Source organism: Pseudophryne corroboree, chromosome 1, assembly GCF_028390025.1.
Source record: "Pseudophryne corroboree isolate aPseCor3 chromosome 1, aPseCor3.hap2, whole genome shotgun sequence".
Taxonomy (NCBI): Eukaryota; Metazoa; Chordata; class Amphibia; order Anura; family Myobatrachidae; genus Pseudophryne; species Pseudophryne corroboree.
In genome coordinates this window covers 880,811-907,280 of record NC_086444.1, presented here as the reverse complement: position 1 = coordinate 907,280, position 26,470 = coordinate 880,811, and the positions used below count along the sequence as shown (strand labels likewise).

Below are 26,470 nucleotides of genomic sequence, written 5' to 3'. Positions count from 1 at the left end.
AACATCACTGACACATCCGGCAGTACAGTATGAGGAGATATCACACAGGTGACATAACATCACTGACACATCCGGCAGCACAGTATGAGGAGATATCACACAGGTGACATAACATCACTGACACATCCGGCAGCACAGTATGAGGAGATATCACACAGGTGACATAACATCACTGACACATCCGTCAGCACAGTATGAGGAGATATCACACAGGTGACATAACATCACTGACACATCCGGCAGTACAGTATGAGGAGATATCACACAGGTGACATCACTGACACATCCGGCAGCACAGTATGAGGAGATATCACACAGGTGACATAACATCACTGACACATCCGGCAGTACAGTATGAGGAGATATCACACGGGTGACATAACATCACTGACACATCCGGCAGCACAGTATGAGGATGATATCACACAGGTGACATAACATCACTGACACATCCGGCAGCACAGTATGAGGAGATATCACACAGGTGACATCACTGACACATCCGGCAGCACAGTATGAGGAGATATCACACAGGTGACATAACATCACTGACACATCCGGCAGCACAGTATGAGGAGATATCACACAGGTGACATAACATCACTGACACATCCAGCAGTACAGTATGAGGAGATATCACACGGGTGACATAACATCACTGACACATCCGGCAGTACAGTATGAGGAGATATCACACAGGTGACATAACATCACTGACACATCCGGCAGCACAGTATGAGGATGATATCACACAGGTGACATCACTGACACATCCGACAGCACAGTATGAGGAGATATCACACGGGTGACATAACATCACTGACACATCCGGCAGCACAGTATGAGGAGATATCACACAGGTGACATAACATCACTGACACATCCGGCAGTACAGTATGAGGAGATATCACACAGGTGACATAACATCACTGACACATCCGGCAGTACAGTATGAGGATGATATCACACAGGTGACATCACTGACACATCCGGCAGCACAGTATGAGGATGATATCACACAGGTGACATCACTGACACATCCGGCAGCACAGTATGAGGAGATATCACACAGGTGACATAACATCACTGACACATCCGGCAGCACAGTATGAGGAGGATATCACACAGGTGACATAACATCACTGACACATCCGGCAGTACAGTATGAGGAGATATCACACAGGTGACATCACTGACACATCCGGCAGCACAGTATGAGGAGATATCACACAGGTGACATAACATCACTGACACATCCGGCAGCACAGTATGAGGAGATATCACACAGGTGACATCACTGACACATCCGGCAGCACAGTATGAGGAGATATCACACAGGTGACATAACATCACTGACACATCCGGCAGTACAGTATGAGGAGATATCACACGGGTGACATAACATCACTGACACATCCGGCAGCACAGTATGAGGATGATATCACACAGGTGACATAACATCACTGACACATCCGGCAGCACAGTATGAGGAGATATCACACAGGTGACATCACTGACACATCCGGCAGCACAGTATGAGGAGATATCACACGGGTGACATAACATCACTGACACATCCGGCAGTACAGTATGAGGAGATATCACACAGGTGACATAACATCACTGACACATCCGGCAGCACAGTATGAGGAGATATCACACAGGTGACATCACTGACACATCCGGCAGCACAGCATGAGGAGATATCACACGGGTGACATGACATCACTGATATATTGTGCAGGTGACATGACATACCTTTGTATATTTGTTGCACATTATTTGGCACAAGTAGATTAACAGTTAAATTCTAAGAATTCTGAATGTAACATCAGCTACAATACGTTACTAAGCATTTATTTAGTATATTAATGTTTGTATTGGACATACTGTAATACAGATATACTGGCAATTTTATTGTAGAAATGTGTTAAATCTCGGTTATATACATCTAGGGACACAGAAAATGTTCTGGTGGATAGGGAGCCTGGAGATTTCCTTATTCGTATCAGCCAGACCCATGCAGGTTACATACTGAGTTTCAGGTAAGTTTATCATCTATACTGTTATAAGAATGTTGTGTGGTTCCTGTGAGGAGTCCAGGAAAAAGGAACGAGTTCTGTGTTCTGAAATCAAAGCCCTCAGTCTGCAGAAGTCACACACAGGAAGTCTGCTAGAAGCAGACAGCAAGGTAGTGTTCCTTCCCCCCCTGGGAAGACTTACAACCTGATCCACCAATCAGAAAGAAGGAGATAGAAAGAACCAGCAAGGGAGAATTGTGGGAGTCAGGAAGTTACTGGAGAATAGAGACTGTGTGTGGAGGTAATGGTGCACAGCTAGACTCACTGGAGGTTGCTGGGAGAAAGAGACTGTGTTGTGGGGAGGTGACGGGACACAGCTAGACTCACTGGAGGTTGCTGGGAGAAAGAGACTGTGTGTGTGTGTGGAGGTGATGGTGCACAGCTAGACTCACTGGAGGTTGCTGGGAGAAATAGACTGTGTGTGTGTGTGTGTGTGTGTGTGTGTGTGTGTGTGTGTGTGGAGGTGATGGTGCACAGCTAGACTCACTGGAGGTTGTTGGGAGAAAGAGACTGTGTGTGGAGGTGATGGTGCACAGACTCACTGGAGGATGCTGGGAGAAAGAGACTGTGTGTGTGTGTGTGTGTGTGTGTGTGTGTGTGTGTGTGTGTGTGTGTGTGTGTAGGTGATGGTGTACAGCTAGACTCACTGGAGGTTGCTGGGAGAAAGAGACTGTGTGTGTGTGGAGGTGATGGTGCACAGCTAGACTCACTGGAGGTTGCTGGGAGAAAGAGACTGTGTGTGTGTGGAGGTGATGGTGCACAGCTAGACTCACTGGAGGTTGCTGGGAGAAAAAGACTGTGTGTGTGGAGGTGATGGTGCACAGCTAGACTCACTGGAGGATGCTGGGAGAAAGAGACTGTGTGTGTGGAGGTGATGGTGCACAGCTAGACTCACTGGAGGTTGCTGAGAGAAAGAGACTGTGTGTGTGTGTATAGGTGATGGTGCACAGCTAGACTCACTGGAGGATGCTGGGAGAAAGAGACTGTGTGTGTGTGTGTGTGTGTGTGTGTGTGTGTGTGTGTGTGTGTGTGATGGTGCACATCTAGACTCACTGGAGGTTGCTGGGAGAAAGAGACTGTGTGTGTGTGCAGGTGATGGGACACAGCTAGACTCACTGGAGGTTGCTGGGAGAAAAAGACTGTGTTGTGGGGAGGTGATGGGACACAGCTAGACTCACTGGAGGTTGCTGGGAGAAAGGGACTGTGTTGTGTGGAGGTGATGGTGCCCAGCTAGACTCACTGGAGGTTGCTGGGAGAAAGAGACTGTGTGTGTGTGTGTGTGTGGAGGTGATGGTGCACAGCTTGAATCACTGGAGGTTGCTGGAAGAAAGGGACTGTGTGTGTGTGTGTGTGTGTGTGTGTGTGTGTGTGTGTGTGTGTGGAGGTGATGGTGCACAGCTAGACTCACTGGAGGTTGCTGGAAGAAAGGGACTGTGTGTATGGAGGTGATGGTGCACAGCTAGACTCACTGGAGGTTGCTGGGAGAAAGACTGTGTGGAGGTGATGGTGCACAGCTAGATTCACTGGAGGTTGCTGGGAGAAAGGGACTGTGTGTGTGGAGGTGATGGTGCACAGCTAGACTCACTGGAGGTTGCTGGGAGAAAGAGACCTCGTGTGGAGGTGATGGTGCACAGCTAGACTCACTGGAGGTTGCTGGGAGAAAGAGACTGTGTTGTGGGGATATGAGAGTGCACAGATAGACTCACTAGAGGTTGCTGGGAGAAAGAGACTGTGTTGTGGGGAGATGAGAATGCACAGCTAGACTCACTAGAGCAGTGGTTCTCAAACTCGGTCCTCAGGACCCCACAGTGCATGTTTTGCAGGTAACCCAGCAGGTGCACAGGTGTATTAATTACTCGCTGACACATTTTAACAGGTCCGCAGGTGGAGCAAATTATTTCACTTGTGATTCTGTGAGGAGACCTGCAAAACATGCACACTGTGGGTCCTGAGGACCGAGTTTGAGAACTTGTGCACTAGAGGTTGCTGGGAGAAAGAGACTGTGTTGTGGGGAGGTGATGGGACACAGCTAGACTCACTGGAGGTTGCTGGGAGAAAGAGACTGTGTTGTGGGGAGGTGATGGGGCACAGCTAGAGTCACTGGAGGTGGCTGGGAGAAAGACTGTGTGTGTGGCGGTGAGGGTGCACAGCTAGACTCACTGGAGGTTGGGGTGTCCTCCCCACTCAGTGTCATCAGTGACTAGCCACTCTGTGTGCCCTGCTACAGCTGTCATTGCTGCCCAGGACTGACATATAGAGATATAGAGCAGCTGGTAAGGACATTGCTGAACTCTGAGTGGACTTTATTAGTATAATCCTGCTTGCTGGTCACTGGATTTCTGGGTCTCTCTGAATAAATATCACCTTGCTTTCATTGTAAACCGCTCCACTGTGTGATCCCTGAACCCCAGGATACCCAGGTCACCCGGTAACCTCACAGTTCCATGTGCTGGTGGTAGGCACCTAGGAGAAGTGGTTCCAGGTGCTGGTGGTAGGTACCTGAGAGAAGTGGTGCCAGGTGTTGGTCTTAGGTGCATTGGTGAAGTGGTGCCAGGTGCTCTTGATATGCACCTGGGAGAAGTGGTGCCTTAGTGTAGTTGTTCCATGTGTTGTTGGTAGGTGCCTAGGAGAAGTTGCTCCAGGTGCTGGTGGTAGGTGCCTGGGAGAAGTAGTTTCAGGTGTTGGTGGTAGGTGTTTTGAAAAGTGCTGCTTTGGTGCTGTTGGTAGGTGCCCGGTGAAGTGTTTTCAGGAGCTGGTGGTAGCCTCTTAGGAGAAGTGGTTCCATGTGCTGGTGGTAGGCACCTATGAAAATTGGTTCCAGATGATGGTGGTTGGCGCCTGGGTGAAGCAGCTCGCGGTGTTGGTGTAGAAGCCTGGGTGCAACAACCATTTCTACTCACTTGTCTAGGAACCTGGTGGTGACAGCAGTGCCCAGCACACAACAGTTAGTTACTAACTGTGACAGGGACTCCCTCTACCCTAGGAGTGGCAAAGCACACTGACTTGTTTAAGAGTAATCTCCCTACATAATGTAGGAGTGACCTAAGGTCATCCAGCCTCAGGCCAAATTAATGGCCTACTGAGTTAACAGGTCTATTTTTGTAGACCCCATGCTAACTGCAAACGTTTATTGCCACTTTTTGCAGCAATACAGATTTTAGCTGCACCACTATTTGGTGATCCAGGGCTACACAGGAAGATTTACAGATGAGAACTCTGATGTTGGGACCTGTCACCAACTTTTGACTTGCGGAGAGAACAGTCTTTAATGAGGTAACTAGAACTTCCACAGTAGAAACAGAGGTGAAGCTGCTTGCGATGCCGGCATTCAGCTTCCATGAGTTTGGAACGTAGGTAGCTCTGGAATCTACTCTCTCTGCACAGGAGGAGAGACTTTAGTTTTAAGGAAGTCTGACACAGTGGTTGTATTAGTCTCAGTAGGTTGAGCAGGACTTTTTACTGTGTTTAAAGCACCCCCCAGGATCCCTGGCACCATTGGAACAATTCTTGACAGAAGACTTTGAAGTTGTTCCAACAGATGACAGGGTCCTCATTGGTTCAGGTTTCACAGCAGGAGACAGAGGAGTCCTGGAGCCTTTGAAAGAGAATGTTGCCCTCTCAGGTGAATTAGCTTTAAAGGGAGTGCCATAGGACAGAATTGAATGAGGTCCAACCATAGGAACGGATTGTGTAGGAGAAGCTGGAATAACTGGAGAAGGAGTGACTACAACAGGAGCCGGATGAGAAACAGAACCTGGAAGGAATTGCTGCAAAGTATCCAAGCAGGTAGACATTCCCTGTAGAAATTGGATGACTTGCTGTTGAGCAGCCTCATCGAGCCGCGATGCCAGACCTTGGAGGGCCCCTGATACCACACCATACTTGCCTACCTGACCCTCTCCATGAGGGAGAAGATACTCTGTTCCTGGACTGTCCTGGTAATGTATGATTGCCATCACCTGTGGTGAAACACCTTTCTTATCCATTACCCAGCTCACCACAGGTGATGGCAATCATACATTACCAGGACAGTCCAGGAACAGAGCATTTTCTCCCTCATGGAGAGGGGCAGGTAGGCAAGTATGCCCCACACTCTGACCGCCGTCGTAGTCCATGGGCCTTGAACAAACTGTCAGGTCTGTGTAAATGTCTGTTCCCGGAGGGGGCACTAGTGGCTCAGTGGTGGTACGATGGAGGAAAAGAGGAGGCTGTAGTAAGTTCCTGCGCATGTGCACAATGATGTTTATTAAATACACACAGCAATATAATGATTACCGGAACAGGAATAACAATACAGCCGTTTCACAGCGTGGAAGCTGACATTGGTGTGAAGTACAGTCACGAAGAATGAGCTGATCTGGAAACCAGCGGTAATTAGAGAACAGTAATGACCGGCCTGGGAGCCGATGGCAATCAATAATGGTCACCCTGGGGGCCAATGGCAAATAAAGGATGGTCAGCCTGGGAGCCGATGTGAAGCAGAGTCTATATCCTGAGGATAAATAATGACACAGGATTGGCCTGGAAACCGATGGGAGAATGTGATGGAACAACACAGGCAATAAGTAACTTTTGGTATTTAGTCTGGAAACCGTTAGCAACTTGCAAATAACGATGGTCAGCCTGGGAGCTGATGGCAACTGAAATCAGTACTCTGGAGGTCAGTAATACAAATGGTATAATAGCAGTCACAGGTAATGAACTGGTCTGGGAACCAGTTTAATTAGCAAACTGCGATGATCGGCCTGGAAGACGATGGTGAACATCGATGGCTGGCTTGAAAGACGATGGTAACAGGTAAGCAGTAGGTAAGTAATGCAACGGATGGTAGTAAATACAGGCAGTAAGTAACTCTGGAAATCGGCAGCAATAGATACACACAGTCAGAATATATGCACAAAATCCACAGAGCCAGGCAAGGCTATAGCAGGAGACAGCTGGTAATATACAGGCTGGGTGTGTAAGTGCTGGATGCAATAGCACAGTGCTGAATGCAGATACACAAAACATAGGTGAGAATGATGAGGCAGCACCTGGAGAGAGTCTCTTACTGCATGTAGAGGTGGAAGCTGACTGTGGAAGGAGTTGCAGCAGAGCTGGATGGCTGGAGCCTGTAGTTCCACAAACACTGAAGCAAGGAAATCACTGACGACAGCTGGTGACTGGATCTGAATGCAGGTGGAACTGCACTAAACTGGATGGCTGATGCCTATAGTTCCACGGAGCTAATACACAGGGGAATCTCTGAAGACAGGAAACTGGAGCCAGGAGACGCTTGTTCACAGGATGTGACGCATTGTTCAAGGCAATGATACTGAGCAGGAACTCTGAGTATATACTCCCTGGTCAGCAGGGATTGGAGAATCAAGTCATGTGAGCACTCCAGTGCTCAGGAGTGGATAACATCAAGTCAGCTGACTGCAGGTGTCATGGCGGCGCCCATACTCTGGAGATGGTGGGAATACATCGGGGTACATGCTGTATGGTGAGCGGGGTACACACTGGAGACAGTCTCTGCACATTGCAGGCAATCATGGAACATGGTGCTAGGCTGAGGATGTGACCTCCGGAGGCCAGCACATCAGAGCACCGGTAAGTGACGTGATGTAAAATGCAGATTCCTGATGACCAGCAGCTTACACCAACTAGCAATGAGTTATTTTAGCATGAGCTTTGACCTGGAGCTGGTCTTGTAAAACCTTTGTGACTCTCCAAGTACTCCTTACACAGGTATAGGACAACAACAGCTCAAGATGGTAATCTCTGTTCCCATAGGGCCAGGGTGGGGAACCTTTTTTCTACCAAGGTCCATTTGGATATTTATAAAAATTCTTCGGGAGCCATACAAAATTAGCAACTTAAAAATTAGCCTGCCCCAGTAGTTATGCCCCTTAATGGTACCAAGTGCACCGATTAAAATGGACGTGATACACATATGCCCCCAATAGTGCAGTGCCAGATACACAAATGCCCCACAGTGCTAGATACACAAATGCCAATGCAGTGCCAGATACACAAATGCCCCACAGTGCCAGATACACATATGCCCCCAATAGTGCAGTGCCAGATACACATATGCCCCCAATAGTGCAGTGCCAGATACACAAATGCCCCACAGTCCTAGATAAACATATGCCAATGCAGTGCCAGATACACAAATGCCCCACAGTGCCAGATACACAAATGCCCCACAGTGCCAGATACACATATGCCCCCAATAGTGCAGTGCCAGATACACATATGCCAATGCAGTGCCAGATACACAAATGCCCCACAGTGCCAGATACACATATGCCCCCAATAGTGCAGTGCCAGATACACAAATGCCCCACAGTGCCAGATACACAAATGCCCCACACATGCCCCGACCCCACTGTGCTGCTCACTGCTGCAGCTGTGTGTCAGGGGAGGAGAGCGCAGCGTGGGCCTCTCCTGCCCCTTTGTGCTCTGTCCGACGGCAGCATGTTTCAGCTGTCAGGGGCCAGGCAGGGAGGAGAGAGCAGCTATGTCAGGCTGCAGTGGCTCCTGATTGGCTGCTGGTCTGTAAGTTCTGATTGGCTCACGAACTAACGGTTGGTTTCAGATCCTACCTGCCGCCGGACATAGCTGCACTCTCCGCCCTGACACGCCGCCGCCGGACTGAGCACAAAGGGGCAGGAGAGGCACACGCTGCGCTCTCCTCCCCTGACACACAGCAGCGGGCCAGAACAAGTGGCTTTGCGGGCCTTATGCGGCCCTCGGGCCGGAGGTTCTCCACCCCTGCCATAGGGTCTACGGGCATTGAGGTAGTCAGTGGAGAACCAGAGAAACTTTGGATTTCTCCAGAGTAATGGTTTTGTAAATTGAGAAAAGTTGAGAAAGGTCCCATCGTGGTTATTCAGGAGTATGAGAAGCTGCTGGAAGAGATGAGTAGTTTCAGGGAAGGAATTCACAGAGTGGGTGCAGCCTGAAAAAAGTCCTGTGCCCTAAATAGGAGGACATGGGAGTGTGGATGAGAGACGCAGATCTTGTGCAGAGCGGAGGGGTCACGTTGGGAGATATCTTAAGACAGTGGAAGTGATGTGTATTGGTGCAGTGTTGCTTATGGCCTTGTATGTTAGTAGAAGTATTTTACATTGAATTCCATGAGATACAGGTAACCAATAGAGGGACGATGGGCGATGAGCGTTCTGCGAGTAATATCAGTCTGGCCGCTGCACTCTAATAGATTGCAGTGGTGAAAGTCTGGTCAGGGGAAGATATGTAAGGACATTGTTGCAGGTTTCCATGCGGGAGATTGTGCATTGTCTTGAGTGAGATATAAGATTGAATGTTGGGAGCAATGGACAGTTCCACGCCAGGGATGGCACAAAGGCAGGGGTATGAGGCGTAGAGATGATCCTTCAGTCTGTAATTCTCCTATAGACAACGTTACATGATATACATTCATGACAGAAGGATAAAGTTACACCTAAGAGCTAACAATTTGTTATTCTGAACTCTCCTTGGATACTGTGTATCTGTTATAAAGGAGGAATGGATATATGATCAGTATGTGTAATGTCAGCTTTGTGTCATTAGGGTTGTGAGTAATGTCTGTTCAGGTGTCACCGTAAGGTGTGACATTTTATCACATTGTATATTTACCAGGGGCCAAGATCGCTGCCGCCATTACATGATTCAGGTGCTGTCCAATGGCTGCTATGTCATTCTTGAGGAAGATCGTGCTCATCCCTCACTTAGCACTCTAGTGGAGTTTCACCACACTGTTGGAATCCAGCCTTATGGGGAAGTTCTGAGAAAGCCCTGTGAGAAGGTAACAATGAGACTACAACGTGGATGGAAGATAGGGGACAGGATGGAGGATAGCGGACAGGAGAGGAGGGATGAAGGATAGGGGACAGGAGAGGAAGGATGGAGGAGAGAGGACAGGAGAGGAGGGATGGAGGATAGAGGACAGGAGAGAAGGGATGGAGTATAGAGGACAGGAGAGAAGGGATGGAGTATAGAGGACAGGAGAGGAAGGATGGAGGATAGGGGACAGGATAGGAAGGATGGAGGATAGGGGACAGGAGAGGAAGGATGGAGGATAGAGGACAGGAGAGGAGGGATGGAGGATAGAGGACAGGAGAGGAGGGATGGAGGATAGAGGACAGGAGAGGAGGGATGGAGGATAGAGGACAGGAGAGGAAGGATGGAGGATAGGGGACAGGAGAGGAAGGATGGAGGATAGAGGACAGGATAGGAAGGATGGAGTATAGAGGACAGGAGAGGAGGGATGGAGGATAGAGGACAGGAGAGGAGGGATGGAGGATAGAGGACAGGAGAGGAGGGATGGAGGATAGAGGACAGGAGAGGAGGGATGGAGGATAGAGGACAGGAGAGGAGGGATGGAGGATAGGGGACAGGAGAGGAGGGATGGAGGATAGGGGGCAGGAGAGGAGGGATGGAGGATATGGGACATGATAGAGAGGGTGGAGGAATGGAGGACAGGAGAGAAGGGATGGAGGATAGATCACAGGAGAGGAGGGATGGAGGATAGAGGACAGGAGAGGAGGGATGGAGGATAGGGGACAGGAGAGGAAGGATGGAGGATAGAGGACAGGAGAGGAGGGATGGAGGATATGGGACAGGAGAGGAGGGATGGAGGATAGGGGGACAGGATAGGAAGGATGGAGGATAGGGGACAGGATAGGAAGGATGGAGGATAGGGGACAGGATAGGAAGGATGGAGGATAGGGGACAGGATTGGAAGGATGGAGGATAGGGGACAGGATAGGAAGGATGGAGGATAGGGGACAGGAGAGGAGGGATGGAGGATAGGGGGACAGGAGAGGAAGGATGGAGGATAGGGGCACAGGAGAGGAAGGATGGAGGATAGGGGACAGGATAGGAAGGATGGAGGATAGGGGACAGGAGAGGAAGGATGGAGGATAGGGGACAGGAGAGGAGGGATGGAGGATAGGGGACAGGAGAGGAGGGATGGAGGATAGGGGACAGGAGAGGAAGGATGGAGGATAGAGGACAGGATAGGAATGATGGAGGATAGGGGACAGGATAGGAAGGATGGGGGACAGGAGAGGAAGGATAGAGGATAGTGGACAGGAGAGGAGGGATGGAGGATAGAGGACAGGATAGGAAGGATGGAGGAATGGAGGACAGGATAGGAAGGATGGAGGATAAGGGGACAGGATAGGAAGGATGGAGGCTAGAGGACAGGAGAGGAGGGATGGAGGATAGAGGACAGGAGAGGAGGGATGGAGGATAGAGGACAGGAGAGGAGGGATGGAGGATAGAGGACAGGAGAGGAAGGATGGAGGATATGGGACATGATAGAGAGGGTGGAGGAATGGAGGACAGGATAGGAAGGATGGAGGATAGGGGGACAGGATAGGAAGGATGGAGGATAGGGGACAGGAGAGGAGGGATGGAGGATAGGGGACAGGAGAGGAGGGATAGAGGACAGGAGAGGAGGGATGGAGGATATGGGACATGATAGAGAGGGTGGAGGAATGGAGGACAGGATAGGAAGGATGGAGGATAGGGGGACAGGATAGGAAGGATGGAGGATAGGGGACAGGAGAGGAGGGATGGAGGATAGGGGACAGGAGAGGAGGGATGGAGGATAGGGGACAGGAGAGGAAGGATGGAGGATAGAGGACAGGATAGGAGGGATGGAGGATAGGGGACAGGATAGGAAGGATGGAGGATAGGGGACAGGATAGGAAGGATGGAGGATAGGGGACAGGATAGGAAGGATGGAGGATAGGGGACAGGATAGGAAGGATGGAGGATAGGGGACAGGATAGGAAGGATGGAGGATAGGAAGGATGGAGGATAGGAAGGATGGAGGATAGGGGCACAGGATAGGAATGATGGAGGATAGGGGACAGGATAGGAAGGATGGAGGATAGGGGACAGGATAGGAAGGATGGAGGATAGGGGACAGGATAGGAAGGATGGAGGATAGGGGACAGGATAGGAAGGATGGAAGATAGGGGACAGGAGAGGAGGGATGGAGGATAGGGGACAGGAGAGGAGGGATGGAGGATAGGGGACAGGAGAGGAGGGATGGAGGATAGGGGACAGGAGAGGAGGGATGGAGGATAGGGGACAGGAGAGGAAGGATGGAGGATAGAGGACAGGATAGGAATGATGGAGGATAGGGGACAGGATAGGAAGGATGGGGGACAGGAGAGGAAGGATGGAGGATAGGGGACAGGATAGGAAGGATGGAGGATAGGGGACAGGATAGGAAGGATGGAGGATAAGGGGACAGGAGAGGAATGATGGAGGATAGAGGACAGGATAGGAAGGATAGAGGATAGTGGACAGGAGAGGAGGGATGGAGGATAGAGGACAGGATAGGAAGGATGGAGGAATGGAGGACAGGATAGGAAGGATGGAGGATAAGGGGACAGGATAGGAAGGATGGAGGCTAGGGGACAGGAGAGGAAGGATGAAGGATAGGAAGAATGGAGGATAGGAAGGATGGAGGATAGGAGAGGAAGGATGGAGGATAGGGAACAGAATAGGAAGGATGGAGGATAGGAGAGGAATGATGGAGGATAGGGAACAGAATAGGAAGGATGGAGGATAGGGGGACAGGATAGGAAGGATAGAGGACAGGATAGGAAGGATGGAGGATAGGGGACAGGATAGGAAAGATGGAGGATGGGGGACAGGAGAGGAAGGATGGAGGATAGGATAGGAAGGATGGAGGATAGGGGGATAGGAGAGGAGGGATGGAGGATAGGGGGACAGGATAGGAAGGATGGAGGATAGGAAGGATGGAGGATCGGGGACAGGAGAGGAAGGATGGAGGATAGGGGACAGGGGAGGAGGGATGGAGGATAGGGGACAGGAGAGGAGGGATGGAGGATAGGGGACAGGAGAGGAGGGATGGAGGATAGGGGACAGGAGAGGAGGGATGGAGGATAGGGGACAGGAGAGGAGGGATGGAGGATAGAGGACAGGAGAGGAGGGATGGAGGATAGGGGACAGGAGAGGAAGGATGGAGGATAGGGGACAGGAGAGGAGGGATGGAGGATAGGGGACAGGAGAGGAAGGATGGAGGATAGGGGACAGGAGAGGAGGGATGTAGGATAGGGGACAGGATAGGAAAGATGGAGGATAGGGGACAGGAGAGGAGGGATGGAGGATAGGGGACAGGAGAGGAGGGATGGAGGATAGGGGACAGGATAGGAGGGATGGAGGATAGGGGGACAGGAGAGGAAGGATGGAGGATAGGGGCACAGGAGAGGAAGGATGGAGGATAGGGGACAGGATAGGAAGGATGGAGGATAGGGGACAGGAGAGGAAGGATGGAGGATAGGGGACAGGAGAGGAGGATGGAGGATAGGGGACAGGAGAGGAAGGATGGAGGATAGGGGACAGGAGAGGAAGGATGGAGGATAGGGGACAGGAGAGGAGGGATGGAGGATAGGGGACAGGATAGGAAGGATGGAGGATAGGGGACAGGATAGGAAGGATGGAGGATAGGGGACAGGATAGGAAGGATGGAGGATAGGGGACAGGATAGGAAGGATGGAGGATAGGGGACAGGATAGGAAGGATGGAGGATAGGGGACAGGAGAGGAGGGATGGAGGATAGGGGGACAGGAGAGGAAGGATGGAGGATAGGGGCACAGGAGAGGAAGGATGGAGGATAGGGGACAGGATAGGAAGGATGGAGGATAGGGGACAGGAGAGGAAGGATGGAGGATAGGGGACAGGAGAGGAGGATGGAGGATAGGGGACAGGAGAGGAAGGATGGAGGATAGGGGACAGGAGAGGAAGGATGGAGGATAGGGGACAGGAGAGGAGGGATGGAGGATAGGGGACAGGATAGGAAGGATGGAGGATAGGGGACAGGATAGGAAGGATGGAAGATAGGGGACAGGAGAGGAGGGATGGAGGATAGAGGACAGGAGAGGAGGGATGGAGGATAGGGGACAGGAGAGGAGGGATGGAGGATAGGGGACAGGAGAGGAAGGATGGAGGATAGAGGACAGGATAGGAATGATGGAGGATAGGGGACAGGATAGGAAGGATGGGGGACAGGAGAGGAAGGATAGAGGATAGTGGACAGGAGAGGAGGGATGGAGGATAGAGGACAGGATAGGAAGGATGGAGGATAGGAAGGATGGAGGATAGGGGCACAGGATAGGAATGATGGAGGATAGGGGACAGGATAGGAAGGATGGAGGATAGGGGACAGGATAGGAAGGATGGAGGATAGGGGACAGGATAGGAAGGATGGAGGATAGGGGACAGGATAGGAAGGATGGAGGATAGGGGACAGGATAGGAAGGATGGAGGATAAGGGGACAGGAGAGGAATGATGGAGGATAGAGGACAGGATAGGAAGGATAGAGGATAGTGGACAGGAGAGGAGGGATGGAGGATAGAGGACAGGATAGGAAGGATGGAGGAATGGAGGACAGGATAGGAAGGATGGAGGATAAGGGGACAGGATAGGAAGGATGGAGGCTAGGGGACAGGAGAGGAAGGATGAAGGATAGGAAGAATGGAGGATAGGAAGGATGGAGGATAGGAGAGGAAGGATGGAGGATAGGGAACAGAATAGGAAGGATGGAGGATAGGAGAGGAATGATGGAGGATAGGGAACAGAATAGGAAGGATGGAGGATAGGGGGACAGGATAGGAAGGATAGAGGACAGGATAGGAAGGATGGAGGATAGGGGACAGGATAGGAAAGATGGAGGATGGGGGACAGGAGAGGAAGGATGGAGGATAGGATAGGAAGGATGGAGGATAGGGGGATAGGAGAGGAGGGATGGAGGATAGGGGGACAGGATAGGAAGGATGGAGGATAGGAAGGATGGAGGATCGGGGACAGGAGAGGAAGGATGGAGGATAGGGGACAGGGGAGGAGGGATGGAGGATAGGGGACAGGAGAGGAGGGATGGAGGATAGGGGACAGGAGAGGAGGGATGGAGGATAGGGGACAGGAGAGGAGGGATGGAGGATAGGGGACAGGAGAGGAGGGATGGAGGATAGAGGACAGGAGAGGAGGGATGGAGGATAGGGGACAGGAGAGGAAGGATGGAGGATAGGGGACAGGAGAGGAGGGATGGAGGATAGGGGACAGGAGAGGAAGGATGGAGGATAGGGGACAGGAGAGGAGGGATGTAGGATAGGGGACAGGATAGGAAAGATGGAGGATAGGGGACAGGAGAGGAGGGATGGAGGATAGGGGACAGGAGAGGAGGGATGGAGGATAGGGGACAGGATAGGAGGGATGGAGGATAGGGGGACAGGATAGGAAGGATAGGAAGGATGGAGGATAGGGGACAGGAGAGGAAGGATGGAGGATAGGGGACAGGAGAGGAGGATGGAGGATAGGGGACAGGAGAGGAAGGATGGAGGATAGGTGACAGGAGAGGAAGGATGGAGGATAGGGGACAGGAGAGGAGGGATGGAGGATAGGGGACAGGATAGGAAGGATGGAGGATAGGGGACAGGATAGGAAGGATGGAGGATAGGGGACAGGATAGGAAGGATGGAGGATAGGGGACAGGATAGGAAGGATGGAGGATAGGGGACAGGATAGGAAGGATGGAGGATAGGGGACAGGAGAGGAGGGATGGAGGATAGGGGGACAGGAGAGGAAGGATGGAGGATAGGGGCACAGGAGAGGAAGGATGGAGGATAGGGGACAGGATAGGAAGGATGGAGGATAGGGGACAGGAGAGGAAGGATGGAGGATAGGGGACAGGAGAGGAGGATGGAGGATAGGGGACAGGAGAGGAAGGATGGAGGATAGGGGACAGGAGAGGAAGGATGGAGGATAGGGGACAGGAGAGGAGGGATGGAGGATAGGGGACAGGATAGGAAGGATGGAGGATAGGGGACAGGATAGGAAGGATGGAAGATAGGGGACAGGAGAGGAGGGATGGAGGATAGAGGACAGGAGAGGAGGGATGGAGGATAGGGGACAGGAGAGGAGGGATGGAGGATAGGGGACAGGAGAGGAAGGATGGAGGATAGAGGACAGGATAGGAATGATGGAGGATAGGGGACAGGATAGGAAGGATGGGGGACAGGAGAGGAAGGATAGAGGATAGTGGACAGGAGAGGAGGGATGGTGGATAGAGGACAGGATAGGAAGGATGGAGGATAGGAAGGATGGAGGATAGGGGCACAGGATAGGAATGATGGAGGATAGGGGACAGGATAGGAAGGATGGAGGATAGGGGACAGGATAGGAAGGATGGAGGATAGGGGACAGGATAGGAAGGATGGAGGATAGGGGACAGGATAGGAAGGATGGAAGATAGGGGACAGGAGAGGAGGGATGGAGGATAGGGGACAGGAGAGGAGGGATGGAGGATAGGGGACAGGAGAGGAAGGATGGAGGATAGAGGACAGGATAGGAATGATGGAGGATAGGGGACAGGATAGGAAGGATGGGGGACAGGAGAGGAAGGATGGAGGATAGGGGACAGGATAGGAAGGATGGAGGATAGGGGACAGGAGAGGAGGATGGAGGATAGGGGACAGGAGAGGAAGGATGGAGGATAGGGGACAGGAGAGGAAGGATGGAGGATAGGGGACAGGAGAGGAGGGATGGAGGATAGGGGACAGGATAGGAAGGATGGAGGCTAGAGGACAGGAGAGGAGGGATGGAGGATAGAGGACAGGAGAGGAGGGATGGAGGATAGAGGACAGGAGAGGAGGGATGGAGGATAGAGGACAGGAGAGGAAGGATGGAGGATATGGGACATGATAGAGAGGGTGGAGGAATGGAGGACAGGATAGGAAGGATGGAGGATAGGGGGACAGGATAGGAAGGATGGAGGATAGGGGACAGGAGAGGAGGGATGGAGGATAGGGGACAGGAGAGGAGGGATGGAGGATAGAGGACAGGAGAGGAGGGATGGAGGATATGGGACATGATAGAGAGGGTGGAGGAATGGAGGACAGGATAGGAAGGATGGAGGATAGGGGGACAGGATAGGAAGGATGGAGGATAGGGGACAGGAGAGGAGGGATGGAGGATAGGGGACAGGAGAGGAGGGATGGACGATAGGGGACAGGAGAGGAAGGATGGAGGATAGAGGACAGGATAGGAGGGATGGAGGATAGGGGACAGGATAGGAAGGATGGAGGATAGGGGACAGGATAGGAAGGATGGAGGATAGGGGACAGGATAGGAAGGATGGAGGATAGGGGACAGGATAGGAAGGATGGAGGATAGGAAGGATGGAGGATAGGGGCACAGGATAGGAATGATGGAGGATAGGGGACAGGATAGGAAGGATGGAGGATAGGGGACAGGATAGGAAGGGTGGAGGATAGGGGACAGGATAGGAAGGATGGAGGATAGGGGACAGGATAGGAAGGATGGAAGATAGGGGACAGGAGAGGAGGGATGGAGGATAGGGGACAGGAGAGGAGGGATGGAGGATAGGGGACAGGAGAGGAAGGATGGAGGATAGAGGACAGGATAGGAATGATGGAGGATAGGGGACAGGATAGGAAGGATGGGGGACAGGAGAGGAAGGATGCAGGATAGGGGACAGGATAGGAAGGATGGAGGATATGGGACAGGATAGGAAGGATGGAGGATAAGGGGACAGGAGAGGAATGATGGAGGATAGAGGACAGGATAGGAAGGATAGAGGATAGTGGACAGGAGAGGAGGGATGGAGGATAGAGGACAGGATAGGAAGGATGGAGGAATGGAGGACAGGATAGGAAGGATGGAGGATAAGGGGACAGGATAGGAAGGATGGAGGCTAGGGGACAGGAGAGGAAGGATGAAGGATAGGAAGAATGGAGGATAGGAAGGATGGAGGATAGGAGAGGAAGGATGGAGGATAGGGAACAGAATAGGAAGGATGGAGGATAGGAGAGGAATGATGGAGGATAGGGAACAGAATAGGAAGGATGGAGGATAGGGGGACAGGATAGGAAGGATAGAGGACAGGATAGGAAGGATGGAGGATAGGGGACAGGATAGGAAAGATGGAGGATGGGGGACAGGAGAGGAAGGATGGAGGATAGGATAGGAAGGATGGAGGATAGGGGGATAGGAGAGGAGGGATGGAGGATAGGGGGACAGGATAGGAAGGATGGAGGATAGGAAGGATGGAGGATAGGGGACAGGAGAGGAAGGATGGAGGATAGGGGACAGGAGAGGAGGGATGGAGGATAGGGGACAGGAGAGGAGGGATGGAGGATAGAGGACAGGAGAGGAGGGATGGAGGATAGGGGACAGGATAGGAAGGATGGAGGATAGGGGACAGGATAGGAAGGATGGAGGATAGGAAGTATGGAGGATAGGGGCACAGGATAGGAATGATGGAGGATAGGGGACAGGATAGGAAGGATGGAGGATAGGGGACAGGATAGGAAGGATGGAGGATAGGGGACAGGATAGGAAGGATGGAGGATAGGGGACAGGATAGGAAGGATGGAGGATAGGGGACAGGATAGGAAGGATGGAAGATAGGGGACAGGAGAGGAGGGATGGAGGATAGGGGACAGGAGAGGAGGGATGGAGGATAGGGGACAGGAGAGGAAGGATGGAGGATAGAGGACAGGATAGGAATGATGGAGGATAGGGGACAGGATAGGAAGGATGGGGGACAGGAGAGGAAGGATGGAGGATATGGGACATGATAGAGAGGGTGGAGGAATGGAGGACAGGATAGGAAAGATGGAGGATAGGGGGACAGGATAGGAAGGATGGAGGATAGGGGACAGGAGAGGAGGGATGGAGGATAGGGGACAGGAGAGGAGGGATGGAGGATAGGGGAGAGGAGGGATGGAGGATAGGGGACAGGAGAGGAGGGATGGAGGATAGAGGACAGGATAGGAAGGATGGAGGAATGGAGGACAGGATAGGAAGGATGGAGGATAAGGGGACAGGATAGGAAGGATGGAGGCTAGAGGACAGGAGAGGAGGGATGGAGGATAGAGGACAGGAGAGGAGGGATGGAGGATAGAGGACAGGAGAGGAGGGATGGAGGATAGGGGACAGGAGAGGAGGGATGGAGGATAGGGGAGAGGAGGGATGGAGGATAGGGGACAGGAGAGGAGGGATGGAGGATAGGGGACAGGAGAGGAGGGATGGAGGATAGAGGACAGGAGAGGAGGGATGGAGGATAGGGGACAGGAGAGGAAGGATGGAGGATAGGGGACAGGAGAGGAGGGATGGAGGATAGGGGACAGGAGAGGAAGGAAGGAGGATAGGGGACAGGAGAGGAGGGATGTAGGATAGGGGACAGGATAGGAAAGATGGAGGATAGGGGACAGGAGAGGAGGGATGGAGGATAGGGGACAGGATAGGAGGGATGGAGGATAGGGGGACAGGAGAGGAAGGATGGAGGATAGGGGCACAGGAGAGGAAGGATGGAGGATAGGGGACAGGAGAGGAGGATGGAGGATAGGGGACAGGAGAGGAAGGATGGAGGATAGGGGACAGGAGAGGAAGGATGGAGGATAGGGGACAGGAGAGGAGGGATGGAGGATAGGGGACAGGATAGGAAGGATGGAGGATAGGGGACAGGATAGGAAGGATGGAAGATAGGGGACAGGAGAGGAGGGATGGAGGATAGAGGACAGGAGAGGAGGGATGGAGGATAGGGGACAGGAGAGGAGGGATGGAGGATAGGGGACAGGAGAGGAAGGATGGAGGATAGAGGACAGGATAGGAATGATGGAGGATAGGGGACAGGATAGGAAGGATGGGGGACAGGAGAGGAAGGATGGAGGATAGTGGACAGGAGAGGAGGGATGGAGGATAGAGGACAGGATAGGAAGGATGGAGGAATGGAGGACAGGATAGGAAGGATGGAGGATAAGGGGACAGGATAGGAAGGATGGAGGCTAGAGGACAGGAGAGGAGGGATGGAGGATAGAGGACAGGAGAGGAGGGATGGAGGATAGAGGACAGGAGAGGAGGGATGGAGGATAGAGGACAGGAGAGGAAGGATGGAGGATATGGGACATGATAGAGAGGGTGGAGGAATGGAGGACAGGATAGGAAAGATGGAGGATAGGGGGACAGGATAGGAAGGATGGAGGATAGGGGACAGGAGAGGAGGGATGGAGGATAGGGGACAGGAGAGGAGGGATGGAGGATAGGGGAGAGGAGGGATGGAGGATAGGGGACAGGAGAGGAGGGATGGAGGATAGAGGACAGGATAGGAAGGATGGAGGAATGGAGGACAGGATAGGAAGGATGGAGGATAAGGGGACAGGATAGGAAGGATGGAGGCTAGAGGACAGGAGAGGAGGGATGGAGGATAGAGGACAGGAGAGGAGGGATGGAGGATAGAGGACAGGAGAGGAGGGATAGAGGACAGGAGAGGAAGGATGGAGGATATGGGACATGATAGAGAGGGTGGAGGAATGGAGGACAGGATAGGAAGGATGGAGGATAGGGGGACAGGATAGGAAGGATGGAGGATAGGGGACAGGAGAGGAGGGATGGAGGCTAGAGGACAGGAGAGGAGGGATGGAGGATAGAGGACAGGAGAGGAGGGATAGAGGACAGGAGAGGAAGGATGGAGGATATGGGACATGATAGAGAGGGTGGAGGAATGGAGGACAGGATAGGAAGGATGGAGGATAGGGGGACAGGATAGGAAGGATGGAGGATAGGGGACAGGAGAGGAGGGATGGAGGCTAGAGGACAGGAGAGGAGGGATGGAGGATAGAGGACAGGAGAGGAGGGATGGAGGATAGAGGACAGGAGAGGAGGGATGGAGGATAGAGGACAGGAGAGGAAGGATGGAGGATATGGGACATGATAGAGAGGGTGGAGGAATGGAGGACAGGATAGGAAGGATGGAGGATTGGGGGACAGGATAGGAAGGATGGAGGATAGGGGACAGGAGAGGAGGGATGGAGGATAGGGGACAGGAGAGGAGGGATGGAGGATAGGGGACAGGAGAGGAGGGATGGAGGTTAGGGGACAGGAGAGGAGGGATGGAGGATAGGGGACAGGAGAGGAGGGATGGAGGATAGAGGACAGGAGAGGAGGGATGGAGGATAGGGGACAGGAGAGGAAGGATGGAGGATAGGGGACAGGAGAGGAGGGATGGAGGATAGGGGACAGGAGAGGAAGGATGGAGGATAGGGGACAGGAGAGGAGGGATGTAGGATAGGGGACAGGATAGGAAAGATGGAGGATAGGGGACAGGAGAGGAGGGATGGAGGATAGGGGACAGGAGAGGAGGGATGGAGGATAGGGGGACAGGAGAGGAAGGATGGAGGATAGGGGCACAGGAGAGGAAGGATGGAGGATAGGGGACAGGATAGGAAGGATGGAGGATAGGGGACAGGAGAGGAAGGATGGAGGATAGGGGACAGGAGAGGAGGATGGAGGATAGGGGACAGGAGAGGAAGGATGGAGGATAGGGGACAGGAGAGGAAGGATGGAGGATAGGGGACAGGAGAGGAGGGATGGAGGATAGGGGACAGGATAGGAAGGATGGAGGATAGGGGACAGGATAGGAAGGATGGAAGATAGGGGACAGGAGAGGAGGGATGGAGGATAGAGGACAGGAGAGGAGGGATGGAGGATAGGGGACAGGAGAGGAGGGATGGAGGATAGGGGACAGGAGAGGAAGGATGGAGGATAGAGGACAGGATAGGAATGATGGAGGATAGGGGACAGGATAGGAAGGATGGGGGACAGGAGAGGAAGGATAGAGGATAGTGGACAGGAGAGGAGGGATGGAGGATAGAGGACAGGATAGGAAGGATAGAGGAATGGAGGACAGGATAGGAAGGATGGAGGATAAGGGGACAGGATAGGAAGGATGGAGGCTAGAGGACAGGAGAGGAGGGATGGAGGATAGAGGACAGGAGAGGAGGGATGGAGGATAGAGGACAGGAGAGGAGGGATGGAGGATAGGGGACAGGAGAGGAGGGATGGAGGATAGGGGAGAGGAGGGATGGAGGATAGGGGACAGGAGAGGAGGGATGGAGGATAGGGGACAGGAGAGGAGGGATGGAGGATAGAGGACAGGAGAGGAGGGATGGAGGATAGGGGACAGGAGAGGAAGGATGGAGGATAGGGGACAGGAGAGGAGGGATGGAGGATAGGGGACAGGAGAGGAAGGAAGGAGGATAGGGGACAGGAGAGGAGGGATGTAGGATAGGGGACAGGATAGGAAAGATGGAGGATAGGGGACAGGAGAGGAGGGATGGAGGATAGGGGACAGGATAGGAGGGATGGAGGATAGGGGGACAGGAGAGGAAGGATGGAGGATAGGGGCACAGGAGAGGAAGGATGGAGGATAGGGGACAGGATAGGAAGGATGGAGGATAGGGGACAGGAGAGGAAGGATGGAGGATAGGGGACAGGTGAGGAGGATGGAGGATAGGGGACAGGAGAGGAAGGATGGAGGATAGGGGACAGGAGAGGAAGGATGGAGGATAGGGGACAGGAGAGGAAGGATGGAGGATAGGGGACAGGATAGGAAGGATGGAGGATAGGGGACAGGATAGGAAGGATGGAAGATAGGGGACAGGAGAGGAGGGATGGAGGATAGAGGACAGGAGAGGAGGGATGGAGGATAGGGGACAGGAGAGGAGGGATGGAGGATAGGGGACAGGAGAGGAAGGATGGAGGATAGAGGACAGGATAGGAATGATGGAGGATAGGGGACAGGATAGGAAGGATGGGGGACAGGAGAGGAAGGATGGAGGATAGTGGACAGGAGAGGAGGGATGGAGGATAGAGGACAGGATAGGAAGGATGGAGGAATGGAGGACAGGATAGGAAGGATGGAGGATAAGGGGACAGGATAGGAAGGATGGAGGCTAGAGGACAGGAGAGGAGGGATGGAGGATAGAGGACAGGATAGGAGGGATGGAGGATAGAGGACAGGAGAGGAGGGATGGAGGATAGAGGACAGGAGAGGAAGGATGGAGGATATGGGACATGATAGAGAGGGTGGAGGAATGGAGGACAGGATAGGAAGGATGGAGGATAGGGGGACAGGATAGGAAGGATGGAGGATAGGGGACAGGAGAGGAGGGATGGAGGATAGGGGACAGGAGAGGAGGGATGGAGGATAGGGGACAGGAGAGGAGGGATGGAGGATAGGGGACAGGAGAGGAGGGATGGAGGATAGGGGACAGGAGAGGAGGGATGGAGGATAGGGGACAGGAGAGGAGGGATGGAGGATAGAGGACAGGAGAGGAGGGATGGAGGATAGGGGACAGGAGAGGAAGGATGGAGGATAGGGGACAGGAGAGGAGGGATGGAGGATAGGGGACAGGAGAGGAAGGATGGAGGATAGGGGACAGGAGAGGAGGGATGTAGGATAGGGGACAGGATAGGAAAGATGGAGGATAGGGGACAGGAGAGGAGGGATGGAGGATAGGGGACAGGAGAGGAGGGATGGAGGATAGGGGGACAGGAGAGGAAGGATGGAGGATAGGGGCACTGGAGAGGAAGGATGGAGGATAGGGGACAGGATAGGAAGGATGGAGGATAGGGGACAGGAGAGGAAGGATGGAGGATAGGGGACAGGAGAGGAGGATGGAGGATAGGGGACAGGAGAGGAAGGATGGAGGATAGGGGACAGGAGAGGAAGGATGGAGGATAGGGGACAGGATAGGAAGGATGGAGGATAGGAAGGATGGAGGATAGGGGCACAGGATAGGAATGATGGAGGATAGGGGACAGGATAGGAAGGATGGAGGATAGGGGACAGGATAGGAAGGATGGAGGATAGGGGACAGGATAGGAAGGATGGAGGATAGGGGACAGGATAGGAAGGATGGAAGATAGGGGACAGGAGAGGAGGGATGGAGGATAGGGGACAGGAGAGGAGGGATGGAGGATAGGGGACAGGAGAGGAAGGATGGAGGATAGAGGACAGGATAGGAATGATGGAGGATAGGGGACAGGATAGGAAGGATGGGGGACAGGAGAGGAAGGATGGAGGATAGGGGACAGGATAGGAAGGATGGAGGATAGGGGACAGGATAGGAAGGATGGAGGATAAGGGGACAGGAGAGGAATGATGGAGGATAGAGGACAGGATAGGAAGGATAGAGGATAGTGGACAGGAGAGGAGGGATGGAGGATAGAGGACAGGATAGGAAGGATGGAGGAATGGAGGACAGGATAGGAAGGATGGAGGATAAGGGGACAGGATAGGAAGGATGGAGGCTAGGGGACAGGAGAGGAAGGATGAAGGATAGGAAGAATGGAGGATAGGAAGGATGGAGGATAGGAGAGGAAGGATGGAGGATAGGGAACAGAATAGGAAGGATGGAGGATAGGAGAGGAATGATGGAGGATAGGGAACAGAATAGGAAGGATGGAGGATAGGGGGACAGGATAGGAAGGATAGAGGACAGGATAGGAAGGATGGAGGATAGGGGACAGGATAGGAAAGATGGAGGATGGGGGACAGGAGAGGAAGGATGGAGGATAGGATAGGAATGATGGAGGATAGGGGGATAGGAGAGGAGGGATGGAGGATAGGGGGACAGGATAGGAAGGATGGAGGATAGGAAGGATGGAGGATAGGGGACAGGAGAGGAAGGATGGAGGATAGGGGACAGGAGAGGAGGGATGGAGGATAGGGGACAGGAGAGGAGGGATGGAGGATAGGGGACAGGAGAGGAGGGATGGAGGATAGGGGACAGGAGAGGAGGGATGGAGGATAGGGGACAGGAGAGGAGGGATGGAGGATAGAGGACAGGAGAGGAGGGATGGAGGATAGGGGACAGGAGAGGAAGGATGGGGGATAGGGGACAGGAGAGGAGGGATGGAGGATAGGGGACAGGAGAGGAAGGATGGAGGATAGGGGACAGGAGAGAAGGGATGTAGGATAGGGGACAGGATAGGAAAGATGGAGGATAGGGGACAGGAGAGGAGGGATGGAGGATAGGGGACAGGATAGGAGGGATGGAGGATAGGGGGACAGGAGAGGAAGGATGGAGGATAGTGGACAGGAGAGGAAGGATGGAGGATAGGGGACAGGATAGGAAGGATGGAGGAATGGAGGACAGGATAGGAAGGATGGAGGATAAGGGGACAGGATAGGAAGGATGGAGGCTAGAGGACAGGAGAGGAGGGATGGAGGATAGAGGACAGGAGAGGAGGGATGGAGGATAGAGGACAGGAGAGGAGGGATAGAGGACAGGAGAGGAAGGATGGAGGATATGGGACATGATAGAGAGGGTGGAGGAATGGAGGACAGGATAGGAAGGATGGAGGATAGGGGGACAGGATAGGAAGGATGGAGGATAGGGGACAGGAGAGGAGGGATGGAGGATAGGGGACAGGAGAGGAGGGATGGAGGATAGGGGACAGGAGAGGAGGGATGGAGGATAGGGGACAGGAGAGGAGGGATGGAGGATAGGGGACAGGAGAGGAGGGATGGAGGATAGAGGACAGGAGAGGAGGGATGGAGGATAGGGGACAGGAGAGGAAGGATGGAGGATAGGGACAGGAGAGGAGGGATGGAGGATAGGGGACAGAGAGAGGAAGGATGGAGGATAGGGGGGACAGGAGAGGAGGGATGTAGGATAGGGGACAGGATAGGAAAGATGGAGGATAGGGGACAGGAGAGGAAGGATGGAGGATAGGGGACAGGAGAGGGAAGGATGGAGGATAGGGGACAGGAGAGGAGGGATGGAGGATAGGGGACAGGATAGGAAGGATGGAGGATAGGGGACAGGATAGGAAGGATGGAAGATAGGGGACAGGAGAGGAGGGATGGAGGATAGAGGACATGAGAGGAGGGATGGAGGATAGGGGACAGGAGAGGAGGGATGGAGGATAGGGGACAGGAGAGGAAGGATGGAGGATAGAGGACAGGATAGGAATGATGGAGGATAGGGGACAGGATAGGAAGGATGGGGGACAGGAGAGGAAGGATGGAGGATAGGGGACAGGAGAGGAGGGATGGAGGATAGAGGACAGGATAGGAAGGATGGAGGAATGGAGGACAGGATAGGAAGGATGGAGGATAAGGGGACAGGATAGGAAGGATGGAGGCTAGAGGACAGGAGAGGAGGGATGGAGGATAGAGGACAGGAGAGGAGGGATGGAGGATAGAGGACAGGAGAGGAGGGATGGAGGATAGAGGACAGGAGAGGAAGGATGGAGGATATGGGACATGATAGAGAGGGTGGAGGAATGGAGGACAGGATAGGAAGGATGGAGGATAGGGGGACAGGATAGGAAGGATGGAGGATAGGGGACAGGAGAGGAGGGATGGAGGATAGGGGACAGGAGAGGAGGGATGGAGGATAGGGACAGGAGAGGAGGGATGGAGGATAGAGGACAGGAGAGGAGGGATGGAGGATAGGGGGACAGGAGAGGAAGGATGGAGGATAGGGGGACAGGAGAGGAGGGATGGAGGATAGGGGACAGGAGAGGAAGGATGGAGGATAGGGGACAG

The 26,470-nt window shown here is 53.0% G+C and overlaps 1 protein-coding gene across 1 annotated transcript in view; it reads left to right on the top strand.

Annotated features, from left to right (window-relative positions):
- Window positions 1–26,470, top strand: part of LOC134932220 (myosin-IIIb-like) — a 374,352-nt gene that overhangs the window by 332,029 nt on the left and 15,853 nt on the right. Inside the window, exons 15-16 of the mRNA XM_063926445.1 lie at window positions 1,956–2,045; window positions 9,711–9,876. Of these exons, the coding sequence (XP_063782515.1) occupies window positions 1,956–2,045; window positions 9,711–9,876 (256 nt within the window). The remainder of the gene's footprint in view (window positions 1–1,955; window positions 2,046–9,710; window positions 9,877–26,470) is intronic.